At 44.2% G+C, this 13943-nt stretch overlaps 1 protein-coding gene across 4 annotated transcripts in view; it reads left to right on the top strand.

Annotated features, from left to right (window-relative positions):
• Positions 1 to 10358, top strand: part of Ca12 (carbonic anhydrase 12) — a 52217-nt gene extending 41859 nt beyond the window's left edge. For 2 of the 4 annotated variants that reach the window (XM_035444656.1, XM_035444657.1), the window contains 2 exons: positions 9505 to 9592; positions 10289 to 10358. In XM_035444656.1, coding sequence (XP_035300547.1) covers positions 9505 to 9592; positions 10289 to 10358 — 158 coding nt within the window. Of the gene's footprint in view, positions 1 to 8647; positions 8681 to 9504; positions 9593 to 10288 lie in introns of all 4 variants that reach the window. The other 2 variants (XM_027411289.2, XM_027411290.2) reach the window with 2 other exon arrangements.
• Positions 10359 to 13943: the final 3585 nt, after the last annotated feature.

Genomic DNA, 13943 nt, shown 5'->3' on the forward strand with positions numbered 1-13943 from the left:
AGGAGAACTCTTGCCATCCACACCCATTTTCAAACCTCTGAGGTAACTTTCTCACCATACCTTCCTGAGCTTTGCCAAATTTAGGGATCTTGGATTGTCAGAAGCAGTGCAGATCTGCAGAAGTGCCCCTGTCACCTTCTTATGTCACTCATAGCTCAATAGGGTCAGGTGTTCATGTTTCAAAACAATACATAAGCCTACCTGTTAGAGGAGCCACGCCCCTCATCTCACCTGATGCTTTTTTGTTGTTGTTCCTTTATTATGTGAGGCTGTAATTGTCCCCTGCTCAGTTTATTCCTGAGCCAATGAAGACTGCATTTTGAAGCCATAGGTATTAGAAATCTGCCCTTCTGAACTGACCCATCCACATGGCCAGCATTATGCCTGTAGACTCTTCTGTGGGTTATCCTCATGCCCAAGGATTTGTGCCTTGTATTCTCTCCAGATATCACTCAATTAAGGTCATTCCCCTTCTCTTCAGTTTCTGAGTCTGAAATACAATCTGGGAATAGGGTGGCCCTTCCTATAATCTGAGAATGTGTAAGACAGTGATAACCCACTTGTTTTCTAGGGAATGATTTGAATGCCTGGGATGTTTTCATTTGCTCTCCATTATGGACACAGCATTCTCTTTCCCTATTCTTCTAAGTGGACTGTGTAGTACGTAGAGTTGAATGAAGGTACTTCAGTTCTCTGTGTTTTTGAGACAAGGTCTCCTATATTTCAGGCTGCCTTTCAACCTACTATGTAGGTCGCATGGCTGGCCTTGACTTTGTGGTTCTCCTGCCTCAGCCTCTCAGGAGTTTAGAGTTGTAGAAATGAGGCATCACACTCTGTATGGAGCTACTTCAGTTCTTAAATTTAAAAGCCTAAAGATGAGAACCATAGTCCTCAGGCAAGATTTTGCTTATGGTTCAAAGACTATAAGAGCTGTTCCCTGAGCTAGTCTGTATATGTACCTGGAAAGAGGGTAACAGATGCTTTCCATGAAGTTAGGAGACCTCAGTTCAAGGCATTGCTTGTTTTCTCCTGGATGTGTGATGTGAACAAAGCATACCCTTCTTTGGCCTTGGTTTCCTCGGCCATAGGATGCCAGGCTGGAGACCTGCTCTGACATACTTTCAGTGCCAATATATTATGACTCAAAATGGATACTAATAACTGCCAATCCTAACTTTACATTACAGGGTCAGTGTTTGGGGGCAGTTACAGAGGATCAGAAGAAACCGTGCAGGAATTTGATTATGACAACTAAAAGTAATCCCCACTTGTACCGATGGACTGTGGCATTGGCGCTAATTAGCCATCTCCTTAGATGGGCTCAGGTCTAAGTAGCTGCTTGTAGACTGGACCATACAGGCAGTTTTGTAGCTGGGTGCTTTGGTAGATCCTGCGAGTCTGGCTGCAGTAGTTTGAGAAGGCTCTAGGCAGAAGCTTGAAGACTAATCCCTGGCTTAGGACATCAAGATCAAAGCCCAGATGCAGCTTTGCCACAGACCCTCCTGCAAAGCTTGGTCAGAGATGCTGCTTCCGAGAGGCTTGGCTCAGCTTTCTCCTTGGAGAATCTTCAGCAGTTCAAGGCAAATTTGTTCATTTAGACTGATTATAGAAACTTGGCAAAAGTACTATTCCCTTTCCTCATACTCCAAAACACAAGCAGCAAACAAGGCTACCTCCTGAGGCAAGATGAAGAAGCAGTCCCCAGGAAGCTCAGCTCTTACCCTCCACTGTCCATGGGTGCCTAAATTCACTAGGGCTTCTAACAGCCCACCTGGGGCAGGTCTGGCTAACACACAGTTTCAGGTTTATAGCATGAGCTTGTTTGTTCTCTGAGTGATTTGGGTTCAGTTCTTTGCGGGCTCTTCCATGGAGGCCCATTTATAATTAGGGTCTGTTTGGAAGTTAAAGAGCTAAGGAATCCAAACATCTTCCAGGAAAAGGAAGTAAAAAAAAAATCTCTAGGAGAGAAAATTCAAGGGCACATGTGCTGGCTGTGTGTGTGTGGGGGGGGGGGGGTTCTGAGATTTAACCAAATTGAAACAAATAGGACTGAACCACTTGACTATGATTTCCCTAGAACATGCTTATAAAAGAAGTACAGAACATGATATTTGCCTGTAAGGGGCTTGTACTTTAATAATAATATAGCCCTAGAGTGGGGTTTCTCAGTCCTGTCACTATTGACACATGGGACAGGATAATTCTTATAATGGGGACTTCCCTGTGTCCTGTAGCATTATCTGAATGTGCCTCTATTACCTATTACCTATTAGATGCCAGTAACATGTTTCCACTTGTGACATTCAAAAAATATCTTTAGGCATTGCCCAGTTTTCTAGGAGAAATGAAGCAAAATGAGGACCACTGTCCCAGGGATTGGTCAATGACTTTGTAGGCTAAGGACTAGTTTTTAATCCCCATTAGTGTAGGATTCTCAAGTTGAATATCACATACTCCAATATTTATTTTTTAGTTAAAATTTTATTTTTACTTATATTTATATAGGTATTTTGTTTGCATGTATGTCTGTATATCATGTACATGCTAGGAAATCAGAATAGGGTATTGGATTCCATGGAACTATAGTTACAGACAGTTGTAGGTGCTGGGAATCAAACCCAACTCCTCTAGAAAATCAACCAATGTTCTTAACCATGGATCCATCTCTAGTCTTTATTGTATTATGTCATGAAAGCCTGAGTCTTGTGATGATGATCCCAAACAAACTAGCCCAAGAAAATCCTCGTTCCCATAGACCTTCAGAATGTAAGTAAATACCCTTCTTATATAATTGAGTAAGGATAGGAGAAGTGGCGAGAGAGAGAGAGAGAGAGAGAGAGAGAGAGAGAGAGAGAGAGAGAGAGAGAGAGAGAGACCTGGTCTTCCTTTGGGAAAGTCTATAGACCCCCTTTATCTGAGCATTTTTCTGCAGGGCCCTCATCATCCCTTGTCTCCTTCCCGTCTGTGTGAAGCTTTCCCACTTGGTGGCCATTTTGATGGCTTACAGTCCCTACTCCAGATGGAAAGCTGTAGGTCATGCAGGACTCCGGAAAATGGCCTCTTCCAAGGAAGACTTGAGCTTGCTCTCAAGGTGAAGTGATAGAGAGAAGACTCACCTGAAGCCAGTTCAGGCTTCCTGAGAGCCAGGCACCCTAAGTGAGGATGCTGGAAAGAGTGCAGGGCCAGGACCCAGAAGTGGGTTAATTCCTTCCCAGTCAGTGACACCAACTCTGAGTCCAAATGGTGATTGATGGTAAGGCAAGGGTCTATCAAACATAAATACTAACATTGTCTAGCTCCTTTTAAGCATGTTAGGGGCAAGGAAACTGGAGAGATACAAAGAGGCCAAAAGTTTCTATAATCATGTCTTTAGTGGGTTTGCTCTGAGGAACTGCATGTCACTCACTAGGGATCTAGAGACAGCCGAGGGGCATTTAATGAGTGAGGGTGCTGTACTGTTGAGCTTGCTGGACGTTGGGGGGGAGGGCTCTAACTAATGGCCATCTGCAGAATAACCTAATTAGAACCTGCTTATCCTGGAGAGAACTGCATAGTTTTTGGAAAAACTTTCAAAAGAGACATTTTACCCAGCTAAGATGGCTAATTAATTTTTTGAGACTAGAACTTATATGTCATGGTTATTGACCTTGTGTTTCTTCAAGTTTCTATTTATAAATAAAAACTAATAGATGGAAGAGTATTATCATTCTTCCAAGGCATCCAGTGATAAATCAGAGAAGTTCCTACCTTCAAACTCCTAGACCTGGAACATGTTGTCTATGAGAACAGTCCATGCTTTGGCAGGACTTTGAAATAAGAGATTGCATCCCACAATCAAACAGAAAGTAGAACTAGAGAATACTAGACAGTCTGAACTGTCAGCAGCAATCATCAAATGTGCTAAGGGGTGAAGTTCCAGTACCCTCAACACACCACGAGTTTTCCTACCATGGCCCTACTGTGCACTATGGAGGCAGAGACAAACAAACAAACAAACAAACAAACACCAACCCCCAGCCCCCAAGCATTCCATCTTACTCCTGATGACAAGCCCCTGACACAGAGCAGGCTGAGTTCAGGAACAACAGCTGGGAAAGGGGCCAGGCAGAAGGCTGTATCCATTCCTGTGAGGCCCCTGGCTGACCCTCAGGGCAGCTCTCAGTGGCTCCCTCCCTGCCCTCTCAGCCTCAGATCCCCACATTGCAGGGCCTCCTAAAACGGGGAAGGCACATACACTATTCTTCTTGTCTGGAGTGGCTCTCTCTCTCTCTCATTCACAAAGTTCTTTTAAGACTCAGCTTTAGTCACAATCTCTCAGAAGCCCTCCCTACGACCCTGGAGCTGGCTTACCAACTTCTTTTATCTGACTTATTCATTTCTAGTGTAGTATGTGGCATATAACCAATATACCAACCATATTACTCTATTTATTACAATACAGTAAAACCAGAGAGAGAGAGAGAGAGAGAGAGAGAGAGAGAGAGAGAGAGAGAGAACATTATACACTACACTCACATCCTTATAGAAAGGATGTCTGATGTCTCATGATCATTCATTCTTTATTCCTGGCACCGCGCCCAGTGCATGCTATAAGCTTGCGGAAAGAATATAACTGATTGTTTCCTTTCCCCTTTCCTCCCCAGTATCTTCTGTCTAGAACGGTTTACACATACACCTGGCCAGTTGTCAAATTTCAAGTCTTACTTCTCTCTATTCTAAGTTTGCAAACAATGTTAAAATAGAACCATATGTAAGGGAAATTCAAGACTAGAACTTGCAACTGAATTTTAAAGGCCTGGAGGAAGTTGCCAACTGATGTCTCACTTTTTGCTGCTCTGAAATGACAGGGTATAAGCTCCCCTATCCTATTAGCCATCACCCCTTAAGCCCTGATAGCCTGGACCACTGAATGCAACTAAAAGTACAAGAACTGGCATGGCACCTGGATCATAGCAGTGTGGCAGGCATGCTTGCTATCTGGGAGACAAAGCCTTCCCTTTCTATCATAGTTTTATAAGGCAGCTACTATTTAATCTGTCTAGTGGTGCCTTTTTGGTAGATTTCTTTGTAGAAGTTATCCTCTCACTGGGTTGTGTAGGGTTGATGAAAAACAGAGACTGGTTAAAAATACCTTCCAAAGATAGCAATGTGTGCTTGGTCACTGAGGGCATTTTACTAAGCAAAGTACAATTTGAAGAGAACAGTAGCACTGAAGTCATTTGGCTCTATGGCTTATAACATCACACTCTAAGGGGAACTTGTTATCCTTCTAAGTCAATGTCATGTTCTTAAGCAGTCAAACCCCTGGTAAACCTAAACTCTCCTGGCTTCTTTTGTAAGACTGCAGATCACTGAAGACTGGTCTATGTTGTCTGTGAGAACAGTCCATGCTTTGGCAGGACTTTGAAATAAGAGATTGTGTCCCACAACCAAACAGAATTGAAAGTAGAACTAGAGAATACTAGGCTGTTGTTCCAGGTACTCCAAGATGTGTAAATGAGCGCTTGCTCTTCGAGCTGGACTTGTCTGTGTTTGTACTTGAGGCTTCAGAACACCTCAAGAGCAGTTAACCAGCATCCTCGGGGCAGCCAGACGCCAGTGGAAGATGCAGCTCCTGAGCCAGCTAGTCCAGGTAGCAAGGCCTTTGTGTCAAGCAGTTCCTGACCTTCCTGGACAATGCCACTGTCTGTACCTATGCGCAACTTCCTTTTGTGTGTCATATTGCCCTATCTCTGCTCACTCTGACTATTACCCAAGTGCTCGATGGAGGCACTGAGCAGGCAGCACTCCCCAATCTTCTCAGATTGAGTTATCTATCTCAGGAGTCTTTTCTGATAGGTTATCATCAGCTGGCTGTCATGGGTCACCTCTGAGAGCAAACCTGTCTCCATTTTCCCCATCTGTCTCATCATTTTTCTTTAGGAACTACATGTCATTGTCCCTGTTTGGAAACAACCAATTTCTTTGTTTAAGCTGAACATAACCTTCTCCAGGTCTGTCCATCCTACACCATGCCTGTATTCTAGTTGCCCAGAGACTAGCCTCACCTGGCTGCACCTTTGCTGAGAAATACTCAGACTTCTTTTTCTTGCTTCAGTTCTCAAATTATCTCAGCATTTCTCCCTATACCCTGAAAATCTCATTGCTAGATCCCTGGCTCTTTAGTTAGCAGATGCTTTGGGCCTATCTTCAGTGGGCATCAAAGCCACTGAGCAAGGTCTTTTTCTGTAGACCTTGGTTGGTACTGCCTAAATTGGTAGGATGGCATTTTAACCACATCTTGCCTTTGGGCATCATAGGGAGGTAGAACTTTTACAGTGACACCCTTGCCAGTATTTTTCTTCTTTGGCACCTTAGCTTCTTTGGTTTTTTTTTGTTTTGTTTTGTTTTGTTTTTGCAACATCAAAGTCTTAGCTGAAAATTCACTTATTCCAGTTTCTGGAACTTTTTCTGTCTTCATTGCTATTTGTGCTCATATCATTGTTTCCAAGGAGAGACAATTTAGTCCCTGACAGAATCCACCCAGGAGTGAAAAACTTGGGTTGGAGCACTGAATTCAGTTATGCCATTATCAAAATCCTGCAGAACAAGCAAAGAATACTAGACTATTCCTCCAGAGAAGCCCCAAAGCTGGACCATTCTGGAGAAAAGTATCACTCTAGGACCTAGATCTCCATGGGCTTTGCTCAGCAATCCAAGACCACAGTACACAGATAACTCCTTCAGTCATGTGGTAGGAGTGCTCAGCTGTTTGGTCCCATGTGACTCTCACATGTTTATGGTGACTGTGAAAGACATGGCCCAAATTGAACAACCTGGCTAGGTGGTTTGCTAGTGACAGGCTTATGTGGATAGATCAGCACTATGAGCTTCTGGGGCTTGAGGAACAAAAGTGGATTTTATCAAAGGGCTAGAGAAGAAACACCCAGAGCTTGTTTAAGATAGAAATGAACTAGGTCTTTGGGTACCATAAAACAAAACAAAAACAAAAAACAGAAAATTCAAATACTAAGTTGTACTATTCTGGAGGCCCAGGCCAGAGGGAGCACATAGTTCGCACTGTAGAAGCATGAAATTCTCCCTGGGTGGGAACCTGTTCTACGTACATCTTGAGTCATACATTGCTTCCCGGGTTCAGTTTACCAGGGAGGCCTGGGCAGGCAATATGACCAGGGGAGCTACTTAAGCACTATGAACTACTGGTGGTGGCCAGTCAGAACAGGAACAGTCCACCTATCCTTGGGGACACCCTCCTCACGTCTACTCAGTTTACTCTCACAGCAGCCAGGGCCACTCAGGTTCAGGCTTGCCTCAGAGGCTTGGCAGGCTTGATGTGAAATTGCAGGACAGTAGAGAAGGGCTACAGGTATTATGGCTCCTGGGGAATCAGCCAGATTCTGGCCACAGGATAGGAGAAGGCAGGTGAGCAAAACCTTACCCTGCAGCCTCAGGTCTTGTGCCTCAGTATGTTGAAAGCCCCAAGGGTGAATTATGACCCTCTGCTCACCTAGAGTCTTGGCTTCTATGGTGGGCTTTACAGGTGTAGGCTATCTCTGTGTGTCTGACTGGGTTACCACAGCCTGTCAAACGTACATGCACGTACATGTACACAAGTGCGTACACACACACACACACACACACACACACACACACACACACACACACACTGTAAAGTTTCTAAAAAAACACCTGAGAAAAGGGTGTGTGTAAACAGACTTCTTTAGATGGAGGACCTGACTGAGAGAAAGAGGAAGAGTAGTAAGAACCTATAGGAAGCAGGCTAGGAAGCCGGTGGGTGGTGGTTCACGCCTTTAATCCCAGTACTCGGGAGGCAGAGGCAGGCAGATCTCTGTGAGATCGAGACCAGCCTGGTCTACAGAGCTAGTTCCAGAACAGCCTCCAAAGCCACAGAGAAACCCTGCCTCGAAAAACCTAAATAAATAAATAAATAAATAAATGAAGCAAGCAGGCTAGGGACTGCTTAGGGAAGGTGTTTGTGATTAGGTTCCTCTGTTTATTCAGAAAGATGCAGTTGCAGGTGACTATGCCCTTGGAGATCCCTACTAGACTGTGGGGTTTTACCTTCGATGGCTGGGCCCCACTCAGAACTCTAAACTCATCCTACTTATTCCTAATAGCGACTCCTAGAGGGAAGTCATAGTAACCCCAGTCTCATGAAGTAGAGATGATAGTTTGGTATAGTAGAGGAGTTTGTCCAGTAGGGCCAAGCAGAAATGGAAAAGAACCAAACCATGATGTTAGAGTAGGTGGGCGTAGGGAGAAAGCTGGCGGCAGGTTCCTTACTGAGAAAGACAGGTAACAGAGAAATAGAAAGCCTGCCAAAGTAGACTGATTCTTATCCATCTTCACTTCGCCTCTTTGGTCACTAAGATTAGAAAGTGAGGTTTTGCCCTAGCAAAGAAAGTGACAGTGCTAAAGGAATAGGGGATGGAGGAGAAAACAGTATGGATCCCTAAGTGGGCATTTCCCCTACCCCATCAACCTGTGACAAGGGTAACCATCCCCAAAATTGGAATAAGCCCTGGAATACCAACCAACAATAAAAAGAGTTTTATGCTATGCACTGGTCAGATCCCTCATGGTCTGGCTCTAGATTAACTTCCAATCTTTTCTCCCTCCTTTGAAGTAGGACTCCTTACCGACACAGGACTGAGTTTGGGTATGTGGTCTCCTGTGCATGTTACAGCTGGGTGACCCCGTGATTTTCAGTGTGATCTGGGCCTGTGATACTTTCAGCCCTGCTTCTCTGCTGTCGCTTTGGCTTCTGGTATCCCTCAAGCTGCTCTCTAATTAAAAAATGAACTGCCAATCAAATGTTTCTCTAATGAAAAGACTGAATCACTCTGTGGTGTGTATGCAAAGATCCTATTTAAGACATTCTGTTGATTAAGGTTGGAGGGCATTGATTGCCTAAAAACATAGCAAAACCTAAGGTCAGGTGGCTGATTACATGACCTTGACCATGGGGTTGGTTGTTTGGGACTGCAATGAAAATTGGGGGCAACATTTATAGAATCATCCCAAGAGATTTTACATCCAGCAAGCAAAAGTAGACTGAGATCTTACTCTGTAGCCCAGGGTTTCTCAAAGTGTGGTTCATAGACCACAATCATCAGCATCAACATTAGCTGGAGATGTTTGAAAATAAAATGCAGACTCCTGGGTCCCAGGTCCAGTAGACCAAGCCAAGGCTCTGAGGGCTGACCTTTTGGAAAGTTTACATTGTAAACATGATCCTCAGATGATCCTTGTATAAGTTTGAGAACCCCTGCTGAAAAACCACTGCAATTTGTAGATGCCCTTTTATGTTCTCCAGCCAGTCAGTCCCACAAAGCCAGAGGCCAGAATCTGAGAACAGAGGTGGGGAAATCACAATGTTCTGAGGACAACTGTAGAGCGAGGACATAATTTCATAGCCAAGTGATATGGGCTCAGATGAGGAAAAGGGAGGAATGTGACATGTGTTCCCTGCCTCCTCACCAGGTATCATCCTTTCGGTGACCCTGGCTGGTGTTCTTGGCATCTCTATTGTTCTGGCAGTGTCTATTTGGCTCTTCAGAAGGAAGAAGAGGTAAGTTGGTTTGGATTCAGAATTCCCATTCTGAATGTGCTGCTTATGTGCCCATGGTGATTCGTCTATCTGGTGAGACCACTTTGCAGAAGGAAGAGCCCCTGTTGTGTAACCCACACTGTTCTAGGAGTGCTGCTCTCTAAATACCAGTGTCTAGGTCCTCACATGAAACACTGGTCATTTAAAGGTTACTGTGCTCAGGTGTGGAGGTGACTCTACCAGCCTTGTGCCATTACTAGTCAGCCGTGAGTCTTTAGACAAGTCTTCTGACTTGTTTGTCTTTGCACCAAGAAAAATGAAGAAAAACCTGATCTCTCACTCATATTATCTATAAATGCCTTTACCTGTAGTTTTATTACCATGCTTGGCTTTTCCTAAGACAATTTATTTTTCTTGGTATGGAGAATAAGGTTTCCAATTATGGCATCAGAAGTTTGAAGTTGTGGTAATAATGACACCTGCCTCAGAATGCAGGTCTAGTATGATCAGGCCTTGAAAAAAGAAAACAAATAGGTTCTGTTTTAGTTAATGCTTGGTGTGACACCATTCTCTCCCAAGGCCAACAGACCTGGGAAAGGTCCCCCAGGAATCTGGACTTTTAAAACTTCTTCATTCCATACCTGAGCCAGGCTGCTCTCTGGCTCCCTCTCTCTCTTTTTTGACTAACAAAGACTTGTGTTCTTATTGTTCCTGTAGCAAAAAAGGTGACAACAAGGGAGTCATTTATAAGCCAGCCATCAAGAAGGAGACTGAGGCCCACGCCTGAGGTCCCTCGCACTCTCAGACATCCAAAGAAGGACCTTGCTTTGGACACTACATACTTTGGCTCTCTGGACACTTGAAATACCTCAAGGTGTTCTCTGGAGCTCAACTGTAACCCCTTCCCCAGATTCTTGTGAGGCTTCCGGCTGGGCCTCCCCTGTTCTGCTGTTACAGCCACCCCAGGGTGACCAGTGAGTGGGATGAACTGAACTAGGGGCAGGAGCTTTCAATGGACTGCTCTAGTTACACGAGATGACTAAAGATTCAGAATTCTAGCTCACAAACCTAACCTGCTGGTGGGCTGTTATGGTTTGGAAAATACTTCCATTCAGGGTTCATCTTGATACTAGGAGCCTTGGACATCCTAGTTATTCTCTAACCTCCAAACTAGAGCGTATACCCTTTGCTCAGGTGACACTTTTGAACATCAGCTTCCTTCCTCAGGAAGAAGCTGTCTTCCTTGGATTTCCTTCTGCCCTGACAGATCCTCCAGGGATCCCAAAAAGGGATAACCAGGAGATCATGCCTATGTGGAAGAACTGAGGCAGAAAGTATCAGATTATCAGAAAAAAGTGAAAAACTATAATATACTAGGGCATTTCCACAGTCCTGTCTATTGGGTTAGAGACATTGACCAAACCTTGCAGCAATGCAGGCTCAAGTTCTATTTCTTAGTGGGGATAAAGAGGACACAGAGAAAAAGAAACAGAGGGACTGGGAAGGCATGCATTGTTCAGGAGTCTTCCTTTGGAGTCAGAACTAGAATCAAGTTACAGTGTAAGAGAAACTGAGTCTAAGTTACCACCTACTTAGCCCTAGGAGGGCAGTTGTATTTTGTACTCCACTCCATTGCTGGAAAACGAGTTGCTTTCTCTCTCCTGCTTTCTCTCTCTCTATGAGTCCAGTAGATATGACTCATGGAATGATCTACTACTCTGTTTTGAATCCATGGGAAACAGACTGAAGCAAGACTACTCTACAGCTTTTTTTCTTTTGCCCAAATGTCTGCTCTACCTTGTCTGATATCTCTACTCCTCTGCCTGTGGACAAGTCTAAATGATGTTTCATCAAAATGTATTTTCATACTATCAAAGCAGGAAGCTATCTGCACAGAGCCAAACCAGATCCTGGTATTTAAGTACCAAAATCAATAGAATGTTCCCAAGATTCTCCCTGTTCTCCCCACTCTGTCACACCGTTTCCAAGAATACTTAATCCCTTCTATATGTTTTTCCCACAGAGGTGAGACCCTGTGGAGATCAGTCAGCTTCGTGGCTCATTAGGAGCCTCAGCCACCAGCCCCTAAGAGCTAGTTCCTTGCAGTTCACAGGGAGTTCTCCTATTTAATCTCATTTTGACAGCATAGAATGTCCTCTTGAAGCACAAGGTTTTTTGTTTTTGTTTTGTTTTGTTTTTGTATCTTTTTCCTTCTACTCCTTCCTCTGACTTGATAAAAATCTTTTTCTATCATTATAACTTTTCATAGTGGCAATCCTTATGTCTTTGTAGTATAATTCACTGAACAAGGTTGCAGGTGACCCAGTGGAGTCGTGGCTGTGTGTGCAGCGTATGTGCATGCACACAAGACCTCTGACAGCCCTGGAGTCTGGGTGCCACCTTAGCCTTGCAACTGACATGCCTGATGGTAACACCACAGTAAGGACAACCCTCGAGAAGAAGCGACACAATTCAGAGAGCCAGAATTGTCAGCTAGATACTAGCACACAGCACTCCAGGACAGCAAGACTATCTCAACTATATACTGACAAGCTATGTGAGAGCATCGCGAGATCATCATGCCTGACCTGAGGACTGGTCATAAAAGGAGATGCGCTAAGAGGTGAAAACAGTGGCATTTCTCCTTCCCTCTTCCCATTCAGCATGGCCCAGACATTCCATCTTCGTTCAGCTCTCATGGCTGAGATGAAACAAAGCCAGAGAGGCAGAAAGAGTGCTCCAAGAATCAGTGCTGTCAACCTTTAGCTTTTGAAGATGCAGCTCTCTCCATATTCCCAAACATTGTGGATACCTGGCTACCACTGAGGGAAACCGGTCCTGTGGTGTGTGATGCCCAGCTCACCTTACACTCCTTAACTTGGCTGTGTGAGGTGTAAGGTGGGTGCCTAGGAGAGCCTGGGCGGGCACAGGGCTGGGCACATGGCGGAAGAAGACCAAAATGAGGCACGGGTGGGTGGGGGTATGCACTGGTTTCTGCAGTCTTTCCTCTGCCTCTAACAGGAGAATTCCAGTCTCACTGTTCTTTTTTTTTTTTTTTTTTGTATCTATCCTCTATTATAGTAGGACCTGCACCCATGGCTTTAATAGGTATTCTAGAATTTGCTGCACTTACTGTCTTAATCATATTTCTATTCCTCTTCCTCTCAATATACTCTTTGAAGGCCTCCTGATCAGCCCCAAGGAAGTGCCAGGGGTAATAGTATCCCTGGGTCCAGGTGCCTCTCATCCCATAGACCACTGTGATGATGGCCTGTTTAGCACTTCTATATTTATTGTACCAATGATTGTAATGAAGACGTACACTGAAAATATAAGAAATTATAATAAAAATATTTTTCACATCAGACTGATTTTTTTTTCACCAAAGCTAAGAGTGGATGAAGCATTTCTGTTGGTGATGATAACTAATGAGAACAAATGATCTTGTCGTTTGCATCCAGCTCTTAGAATCTGGCTAAGGAAAATATACATATGGGCTTAATCACTCAGGATGGAGGGTATGAGGATATATGATGTGTGTAGCTCTGAGTCATGTAGGTGCTTATTAGTGAGGCTGGAAAATCCACAGTAATTAGGGGAGGGCTTAGGAGGGAAACAGGGTATAAGCTGAGCCTTGAAGAACAAGCCCCAGGATGCCTGCTTTCCCAGCCATTGAGAGGCTGAGACAGAAGCATCAGGAGGCCAAAGGCCAGGGAGTGGAGAGATGGCCAAGTAGTTAAGAGTACTTGATACTCTTACAGAGAACTGAGGTTTGGTTAATGCCCTTGTCCAGTGGCTCCCAATCGCCTGTGATTCCAGGTCCAGGGAATTCAACACCTCTTATGGCTTTTGGGTACCCATATCCATATTATATTTGAACAGATGGATGGAAAAAGAGGAGGTATCCCAAATCAAAGGACTGCAATTCTAGGGAATAGGTCTGTGTCTCTTCTTACCCTGAGAATACTGCAATCAGTAGATGGATGGCCTCTTTTGGCTGCTGTTTCCTTATTTTGAATCCTTTCACAAAACATACTATCACCTCCAAATAACCTTTTGTCTAAATCCAGATTTCACATACCGCTTTGCTAAAGAGGAGGTGCTGTGCAGGTTACAATAGGTCCTATCATTGTTTGTGTGAGTTATTTAGAGAAACATCTAATTTTCACTCTGTAACAGTGAACTATCCATGAATAACATGCTCTAGGAGGTAACACAGCCCCTGACCCAGCTTTGGATTAGAAACATTACAAACCATGGATATTGATGGTTGCTTTATTGAGAACCAACACATTCTCCAGCTCTCTGCTTTGACATCCTTCCAGGTGTCATGGGCACTTGCAGGGATGCAGCCATGTGGGGAGCAAGACAT

Source organism: Cricetulus griseus, chromosome 4 (assembly GCF_003668045.3).
Source record: "Cricetulus griseus strain 17A/GY chromosome 4, alternate assembly CriGri-PICRH-1.0, whole genome shotgun sequence".
NCBI lineage: Eukaryota > Metazoa > Chordata > Mammalia > Rodentia > Cricetidae > Cricetulus > Cricetulus griseus.